General features: G+C 39.6%; 1 protein-coding gene across 1 annotated transcript; it reads left to right on the top strand.

Moving 5' to 3' along the window:
• The first annotated feature begins 498 nt into the window (after positions 1–498).
• Positions 499–5,842, top strand: LOC141051817 (uncharacterized). The gene is made up of 4 exons (XM_073548851.1): positions 499–2,865; positions 2,999–3,067; positions 3,630–3,706; positions 4,061–5,842. The coding sequence occupies exons 1-4, from the start codon at positions 555–557 to the stop codon at positions 4,274–4,276; spliced, it is 2,673 nt and encodes an 890-aa protein (XP_073404952.1). The 5' UTR covers positions 499–554; the 3' UTR covers positions 4,277–5,842.
• The last annotated feature ends 4,152 nt before the right edge of the window (positions 5,843–9,994 follow it).

The following is a 9,994-nucleotide window of genomic DNA, read 5'->3' as shown; positions in this document are numbered from 1 at the left end:
CCTTAGCAGTCAGTACAACTACAACTATCGACTCAACGGCAACTACTACAACAACTATTGCCTCCAGTTCTTCAACTACTTCAGAATTAACCACTACCCCACAAACGTCCACTAGTACACCAACCACTATTGCAACAACCACTACTTCAGCTAGTTCTTCTGCAAGTACAACCCTGAAAACAAGTACTAATACAACTGCTTCAACAACAACTATTACTACTCAGCCTTCAACTACAACATCAACCACAGGCGTAACAACCCCTACAACAGTTGGTTCTTCAACAAGTACTACCACACCAATAAGCACTGATACAACTGCTTCCACAACAACCATTACTACTCAACCTTCAACCACTGTAACAACAACCACTACTTCAGCTACTTCTTCAGCAAGTACAACCACACCAAAAAGTACTGATACAACTGCTTCAACAAAAACTATTACTACTCAATCTTCAACTGTAACATCACCAACAGGCGTAACAACCCCTACAACAGTTGGTTCTTCAACAAGTACAACCACACCAACAAGTACTGATACAACTGCTTCAACAATGACTATTACTACTCAACCTTCAACTGCAACATCAACCACACGTGTAACAACCCCTACAACAGTTGGTTCTTCAACAAGTACCACCACACCAATAAGCACTGATACAACTGCTTCTACAACAACCATTACTACTCAACCTTCAACCACTGTAACAACAACCACTACTTCAGCTACTTCTTCAACAAGTACAACCACACCAACAAGTACTGATACAACTGCTTCAACAATAACTATTACTACTCAATCTTCAACTGTAACATCACCAACAGGCGTAACAACCCCTACAACAGTTGGTTCTTCAACAAGTACAACCACACCAACAAGTACTGATACAACTGCTTCAACAATGACTATTACTACTCAACCTTCAACTGCAACATCAACCACACGCGTAACAACCCCTACAACAGTTGGTTCTTCAACAAGTACCACCACACCAATAAGCACTGATACAACTGCTTCTACAACAACCATTACTACTCAACCTTCAACCACTGTAACAACAACCACTACTTCAGCTACTTCTTCAACAAGTACAACCACACCAACAAGTACTGATACAACTGCTTCAACAATAACTATTACTACTCAACCTTCAACTGCAACATCAACCACAGGTGTAACAACCCCTACAACAGTTGGTTCTTCAACAAGTACCACCACACCAATAAGTACTGATACAACTGCTTCAACAACAACCATTACTACTCAACCTTCAACCACTACAGCCACTGTTTCAACAATCACTACTTCAGCTAGTTCTTCAGGAAGTACAAGCACACCAACAAGTACTGATACAACTGCTTCAAAAACTATTACTACTCAACCTTCAACCCCAACATCTTCCACGAGCATAACAACCCCTTCTTCAGTTGGGTCTTCAACAAGTATAACCACACCAATAAGTACTGGTTCAACTGCTTCAACAACCGTTACTACTCAACCTTCAACCACTGTGTCAACAATCACTACTTCAGATGGTTCTTCAGCAAGTACAACAACACCAACAAGTACTGGTGCAACTGCATCAATGACAACTATTACTACTCAATTTTCAACTGCAACATCAACCACAGGCATAACAACCCCTACAACAGTTGGTTCTTCAACAAGTACCACCACACCAGGAAGTGCTATTTTAAATGCAACCACAGCAATCATTACAACTCAACCTTCAACCACAGCATCAAGCATAATATCCCCTACTTCACATGGTTCATCAGCAACTACCACTATGCCAACAAGTACTGATAGAACTAGTTTAACAACCAATACACAAACTTCAACCACCGTATCAACAACTGTTTTGACAACACCGACAACATCTAGTTCTTCATCAAGTTCAACTGCTTCAACATCTTCAACAACTTCAAGTGAAACAGGAACTAGTTCAATCACACTAACAAGTAGTGGATCAACTACTTCAATCTCTATTACAACTCTGCTTAATACCAGTGAATCTACAGCCACATCATCAAGCACTGTTTCAACTCCGGCTTCAACTAGTTCATCATCTAGCACATCACTTTCTTCAGCATCTGCTTCAAATGGACCCTCAACTGGTACAGATACAACGCCAAATAAAGTATCAACTGTATCAACCAGTAGTTCTTCTAAAGAAACAAGTAATGGTATCAATGCCATTACAGCATCAACCATAACTGATACAACCAGCAGTACCTTATCTACATCAAGTGTCACAAATAATAATAGCACAACTGGAACAACCACCATTTCTACTGGTAATGTAAATAGCACTAGTATTGTTAATACAGGGACTACAACAAATACCAGTTCTCCAGGATCTGCTACAACTTTGACCTCGATAGGTGCTACCACTTTGCCTGGATCCACTCTCCCTGCTACTATGACAAGTACTACAACCACAGTCTCTACAATTAATGGAAGTACTGTCCCTGGCACTACTGACTCCACGTTTAGTGGGAACACCATTACTACATCTTCTACAGTACCCGGTATGAATACTAACAGCAATACTTCTACCATATCAGGACAAAGTACTACAAACATTGGTATTTCACCAGATTCTGCTACTACTACAACAAATACCAACACGATGTCTGGATCAAGTACTTCCATGACTCCTATGGAAAGCTCTACAATCACAGCCCTTACTGCTTCTACCATTGTGCCATCTAATATAGGTCCAAGTGGCAACACAAGCATCAATAGTGGTACTACTGTGACATCAGGATCAACTGAGTCAAGCTCAACAGTGAATACATCTTCAGCCTCAAGTTCTAATCCTGGATCCAACACAGCCTCAATTTCCTCTATAACAGTCACGAGTAAGTTGCCAAATGTATTGTATGAGCATATAACGTAAAAAATCCATTTCATTGCCAGTTCTATAGTCAACAAATTAAGCAATGCCTTCACTGTTAAAGTATTTTAAAACATGTATTTATTTAATTTCCATAGCTACTAATAAAGGCACATCAACTCAAAGTACTATCACTTCGACCCAAACAACCTCAGACCAATCTGCAAGTAAGTCTTTAGTATGTAAAAAAATGTCTTTGCTATATTTGATTTTAGCTCCAGCATTTGGATGTAAATCTGTCGAGGAGAAATAACAGTGGTCTACCATAATGCAGATATGTTCAAGCTTCCTGAATGAATGTGGCAAAATGAGTGTACTTTACAATAGTTGAAATTAACAGAAGCTAATTGACAAAAAAAAGAATATAGCTTATTATAGTCTCCAAGAAATGATGGAGGACGTCCTCCTCTTCTAAGTGACTGAGGATCTGCATGAAGCTCATAGCCTACAGAACTGGTTGCACATAGTGTTGCTGTTGTGCCTTATCTATTCCACCAACTGTGTAATAAAGCAAGCTTTAAATCATCCCCCTCAATCGTAATGTGACCACTCTGTTCATTCTGTCCCAGTCTTTACAACAAAGCTGACATGTGAGCTGCCGAGAGCAAGAAGCGTCAACCCACTGTGAATTTTCTAGTGGTCAAACACAATGCTCTATCATTGCATATAATTGGCATACTGACTTTCTCATAAACAAAGTTGCATTACAGAATGTTTTTTGCTTTGTAGTTCCATACTGGGGAATTATTCTTATTGGACTGGCAGCCATTTTGGGTGCAGCCCTCATTGCATGTCTATTATGTGGGGTAAGTATCTCTTTATGTGTTAAAGGTGTTTTCTATCTATTGCAAAAGTATGACATGGAGGATATGACCACCAAGACACTTACCATTACTAGAATTGGTGGGGTTTCATAGTATGAAGGGTTGGCTGACCATGTGCTCTTACTACATGCAGTTCTTTAGGTGATCCAAAGTACCCATTTCAGCATCACACAGTATAGTGTAGTGCTCATTCTTTGTTATGCCTCTATCTAACTTGGAACCCCTATTCTGGTAATCATGAGAATGCCGATAGTTGTGCACCCTATGATAATTGTACACTTGACAGTACAATATATTTTTTTCAGATTTGACATGCAGTTATTCTTTTTCCTGCAGATATTTGCATGTTGCCGCACTTCTTCTGCCTATGCTGTAGCTAGTTACCCCAACTATTTCACGCATTACGGTTGGGTAAATTCTGCTAGACCATCTTTAGCGGCAGATGCTGAAAAAGGACTAGAGTTAATGGAACATCAGAGAAGACCATCAGCTGCAAGAGGAGACCGTTACCAAGAACATCGCCTATCCCAGAAAGGGCAACATCACAAGTAACATGCTGGTGTAAACACAAAGTCATGGACCTGGACAGTCGAAACGTCTTCATGGACAAAGTTTCTAGCATTGCAATGAATGCCTGAAACAATAAGACAATGCATAGTATAAACAGTATTTTATTTAGTGGAATATTTCTAGCACAGTTATATTTGCATGCAATGTATATATGGCAGCATAAAGTTGGGAGCCGAAAGGTTTCACAGGCCAAAAAGGGCAAGAGTTCATGAGGGCTCCTTTATTACCAATGGTTTACATTTTACTCTTTTTGTGATGCTTTCCTCTTCCAATCCTATGTATCAGGCTTTCAAGTATTTTTGAATATTTCTACCACTACTTTGTCCTGTGTAAGATAATCAGCTGCCATTGGGCCATGTATTAAGTTATGAGTTGGTAAGTATCATGTGCCCAAGAAACATCTGAATGAGACAAGAACTGGGACCTTGCTTTATATGAATAGAAGGAATATCAATTATTATGAAAATGACGCACACTGCTTTAATTAAAAAAATAAGAAAACAAAGCCATTTATACCTTGGGCGTTTTCTCCCCCAGCTCCTGTTTTGGCACTACCCAATACCCATGGCTTTGTGCTTCCGGTATCTGTGTTAGACACTCCAAGAAATGTCTACTTGGTAGAGATATGCAAATTGGTGTGAAGCAAGTCAAATTCACTTCAAATTTCATATAAAAATTTGAATGGAGTGTCCCGGTTATGATTCATCTGTGATTCGATTCACTCAAATCATGCAAAATGGTGGCTGGCCATCAATTTGCTGAATTCCTTTTAGGGCCATGAAGAGGTAAAAATAATGAATGCAATACTCACCATCCCCTTGCCATCACCTATCCCACCGTTCAGATCCCTCTGGCTATGGTCACTCTTCAGCTTATCTAGTGCTGGCAAGATCTCATAATGTATAGAGTCTAATGTCTCAAGGTGATTCACATGATAGAGTTACGTGAGGCCTAGTCTGGTCACCTATAGTCTTCCATACTCTTCAGTGACTCTGGCGCTGACTAGACCTTCCAACATTTTGATATTGTTGGGCACCACAAAACATGACGTTGTGTGAGACCTAGTCAAGTAGTGAAGAAGTGACAAGATTTCATGTGACGTCATGATGTTTTGAGGCCTTATTACCGTACATCTTGAGACATCTATTAGACAGGAAGAGTGACCGGAACTGGGGAAAGTTGTGTAATGGGACAGAGGTGTTATTCTTATGTTTGTAAACCTATGTTTATTAGCTTTTGTGTACTGGTGAGATCTCAAAGTTTAATAAGCATCTTTAAGAGTCAAATTCGATTTACATCAAATAAATTAGATTCTATTCAGTTTCACAACCTAATTCAAGCAACTCAATCAAATACGAATGTCATCAGATTCACCCATCTCCATTGTTCTGCCAATCACTGACTGAGGCGGGTCACTACTGTCACATAAGTATTACAAAGAGCAAATAATAGATGGGGGACCCTGTATTTGCATTGAGGGCCCGAAGCTTCAAGTTACACCTGTGTTAATTGCTGTAATTTTATCTGCACTACTGAATAATATTTAGGAACGAGATTTATAGGTTTTGCTTATTACATTGTACATTTGTATATATAGTAATTTATATTTATTAAATTTGCTGTTTTATATTTTATGTGCACACAGATATAAAGTTGGCTTAAGCATTATTTGTTGTTATGTTTGTCATCATTTTATACATGAATAATGAAAATTAAATAAATTATTGATCTTTTATTTATCAGAACATCTTGTTATACACTGGTATAAAGTACAGAAAGAATTAAAAAAAATTATATGAAAGTTCTGAGCCACTATGTGCCACTAATTGTAGACCACAGGTCCGACATTATACTCTGTATCCATTTGTGTTTGATTTTTTTTTGGCTAAGGCATATCAAGATTTTTTCTTCTGGAAGGAGCCAAAGTTATTATGATATGTGATTATTTAAGACGTGATTCATTTAGGTGTTGTCGTTTAGTCAGAGATGTAAGGATTAGAGGAAACATGCATCTCAACATGAGTTCAATGCTGTAGACATAGATTTATCTGCTGTTTGTGAAACTCCGTTTACGTAAAGACTTTCCCTCTTTCTTTTTCTGAATCAATTTCTTAAAGAGCAGGAGCTTTTTTTCTCATTTTGATCCATTGCTGCCTTCAAAAATGATAACTTTTTTATTATTCCATTGACACAGCTCGTTTTTTTGTGACATGAATTGTAGAGGGAAGTCAAAAGCAACAAGAGTCATTTTGTGGAGGGCAGGGTGCTTGTAGTATGGGTTTTATGGTATCCTTTTCCGTCAGTAGAGCAGCCGATGTTGATGAAGGTTGCTTTTCGCTCCATTGGTTTTTTTTTCAACGAGTTGATCAATCTTTCACCTATTTTGAAATTATTGATTCACACAATCAATGTGTAACTGCAAAGTTTTGGTACGTTTTGGGGTAAAAAACATTGTAAATGGTTGTTACACTACAGCCTAAAAGGAAGCTCCCCTGGGTAAACCACAAGTTTATGAATGTTTTTACCTTTTTAAACAATGGAGTGAAATGTCTAGCTTTTAAAATGGTTGTCGGTGACTTTAACCCTTTCCTGAAATGATGCATAATAATCTGTGCATGTGTCCTGGGCCTATTTGACCAGGGATTATTACGTCTGTGCGATTGCCCGCGCACACGGATGGTGTGCGGGTGATTACTGCCGGGTGTCAGCTGATTTAGGAGTGGTCACAGACAAGCAAACAAGATTGTAGCATTCCGGGAGCCAGCAAAGGGCTGACAGCCCCTCTGCCTTTCGATTGGAGATCCTGCGGGTGTGACTCGAGGTCCCGATTGTTGCCATGGTGGTCTGATGTCGTCATGATGACACACGAGTCACCAGACTTAGAAAACTTGCTGATCATGCGCAGTGCATGATGAGCAAGTTTGTATGTCAGCGAACAGCTGGTAGTTTCTACATAATAAGGATGCTGCTCCATAGTTTTTATTGTATGAAAGTGCCAAAACAAAAAAAACTATATAAATGAGATATCGCTGTAATCGTATTGACATGAAGAGTAAAACTGCATTATCAGTTTTACAACACATGGAAAGGCATTTACCCCCCAAAAGAAATTCCTGAATTACTGTTTTTGTTCAGTCTGCCTCCTAAAAATCAGAATAAAAAGAGATCAAAAAATGTAATTTGCCCAAATATGATACAAATAAAAACGTCAACTTGTCCTGCAAAAAACAAGACCTCACATGACTTTGTGGGCCAAAATATGGAAAAATTATAGCTCTCAAAATGTGATGATTCAAAAACTATTTTTTACAATAAAAAGCGTGTTTTAGTGTGTGACAGCTGCCAAACCTAAAAACTAGGTATAAATCTGGTATCGTTGTAATCGCACTAACCCGAAGAATAACGTCGCCTAATCACTTATACCACGTGAGGGATGGCGTAAAAAATAAATAAAACCAAATTTTCACATCCTGTTGATTTTTTCGTTCTGCCTCCCGAAGATCACAGTAAGGCTCGGCACACATTTATCCTCACTACACCTGTAGATAGATTTTCCAAGGGGTATAATTTCCAAAATGGGGTCCACAAACTACTCAGATATTAAATGGGAAACAGAGACCTGCAAAACTCATAAAGGCAACAGGTTTCTGTTAATAACCAGGAAAAATTATCTTTCACTATTGGTGCAGAATCCAACCAGAGGAGCAGCACTTTTAGACCTAAAGCTATTTAATAGACCTAACAGAATAACAAATCTTCAGGTTGTCAGGCATCAAGGAAATAGTGACCACAATATTGTGCAGTTTCACTTGTCTTTCGCTAGGGGGACATGTCAGGGAGTCACAAAAACACTGAACTTTAGGAAGGCAAAGTTTGACCAGTGTAAAGCAGTGCTTACTGAGTGTGTTGGGGGATGGGATAAAGCACACAGGACTAGCTTTCTCACTCAAACAGTCTATACGGTTTATCCAGACATCATAAACCGCACAGTAAGCCATGTTGCACATCACAGACCTACACATAGTCCATAGCACTTTATAGTATACGACTTTAACTCACAGTCACTATACATGCCGGACTTCTCACTGTCCAGTTGCCGTGGGTGACCGCACAACGAACAGTCCAGTAACATCCATGGAACATAACAAGCACCAACAGTCTGTGGAGTTACCTTACAGGAGCTCCTGTTCCACAAGCTGACTCCTTGTCAGTCCTCATTCCCGGGAAAGCTGCCTCACTGGGATCACTGTCCTTGTGACCAGGCACACTCTCGACAGTCCAGACCCCACAAGGACGATAGCTTCCCCAACGCAGTGCCGTCACAGACTCTGCACATACACAGCCTCTCTATGTGCTCTTCAGGAAGTAGTCCACTCCTAGGACCTTCCAACACACAGGCCTTCAGGTCCAAGACCTCTCCATGTGCTATTCAGGAAATTAAGACCTTCCAACACACAGGCCTTCCAGGACCTTACATCACAGCCCATGTGACCAAAACCCTGGTCACATTATGTAGCTGTAACCACCCCCATAGGTGGGTGGTGTATGTGTGGTTAGCGCTCCAACTAACCCTGTAAGCCTCCTTTATAAGTAAACACACATAAACAAAGCTCTTAGGACTACAGGTCCCAGAGCCACATTACTAACACAGGAAAAGAAATATGATGTCATTGGAATCACTGAAACTTGGTGGGACGATACACATGATTGGAATACAAGACTAGAAGGATACAACTTATTTGCAAGAAACAGACTTGATAAACGAGGAGGGGGTGTTGCATTGTATGTTAGAAATGCGTATATCTGCACAGAGATTGAAGCTTCAGAGACTGGGAGTTCTGTGGAAACTGTTTGGGTAAGAATACAAGGACAGAACAATGGAAAGGACACCATTGTAGGCATTTACTACAGGCCGCCTGTGCAAGCTGAAGATATGGATGAACTCTTTATGCATCAAATGGCCAAGTTCTCCAAAAAATATGACATAGTTGTCATGGGAGATTTCAACTATCCAGACATTTGTTGGGAATCTCTCTCAGGCAAAACTAACAGGTCAAGGAAATTCTTATCCTCTCTTGCTGACAACTTTATCTTCCAAAAGGTAGGGGAGAAAACAAGGGGAACTGCTACCTTGGATCTAATCCTTATAAACAGGGAGGAAATGGTTGAGGAGGTAAAAGTGGCTGGAACCCTAGGAGGTAGCGACCATGCTATTTTAGAATTTTGGATAACTAGAGGCGGAAGACCTGTGAAGACTCAGACGTCAAGGTTAGATTTCAGAAAGGCAGATTTTAAGGGATTCAGAAAGATAATTGGAGGGATCCAATGGCTGGATCTCCTTAAAGACAAAAATGTCCAGGAAGGATGGGAAATCTTGAAAAATGAAATTCTCAAAGCACAGTTGTTAACAATTCCGAAAAGAGGGAAGAATAGGAAGCATTTAAGGAAACCAGGATGGGTGAACACAGAACTTAAGCACATGCTAAAAAGGAAGAAAAAAATGTTTATAAAATGGAAAGAGGGAGGCATATCTAAAGAAGAATATAATGCTGTCTGCAGAATCTGCAGGGCACAAATCAGATTATCTAAAGCTGAAAATGAATTGAGGCTTGCAAGAGATGTCAAAAGCAATAATAAAGGATTTTGGGGATATGTCAAAAGTAAAAGAAAAGTCAAAGATGCTATAGGATTTTTACAGGA

The sequence above is a fragment of the Dendrobates tinctorius genome, unplaced genomic scaffold (assembly GCF_039654945.1).
Source record: "Dendrobates tinctorius isolate UK_male_01 unplaced genomic scaffold, ASM3965494v1 ptg000158l, whole genome shotgun sequence".
Lineage (NCBI taxonomy): Eukaryota > Metazoa > Chordata > Amphibia > Anura > Dendrobatidae > Dendrobates > Dendrobates tinctorius.
This window is presented reverse-complemented; position numbering and strand designations above follow the sequence as displayed.

Coding starts and splice junctions, on each gene's coding strand:
- LOC141051817 (XM_073548851.1), top strand. CDS start 555: ATGACTATTACTACTCAACCTTCAACTGCAACATCAACCACACGTGTA. Junction 3,068..3,629: donor AACCTCAGACCAATCTGCAA/GTAAGTCTTTAG, acceptor TTTGCTTTGTAG/TTCCATACTGGGGAATTATT. Junction 3,707..4,060: donor TTGCATGTCTATTATGTGGG/GTAAGTATCTCT, acceptor TTTTTCCTGCAG/ATATTTGCATGTTGCCGCAC.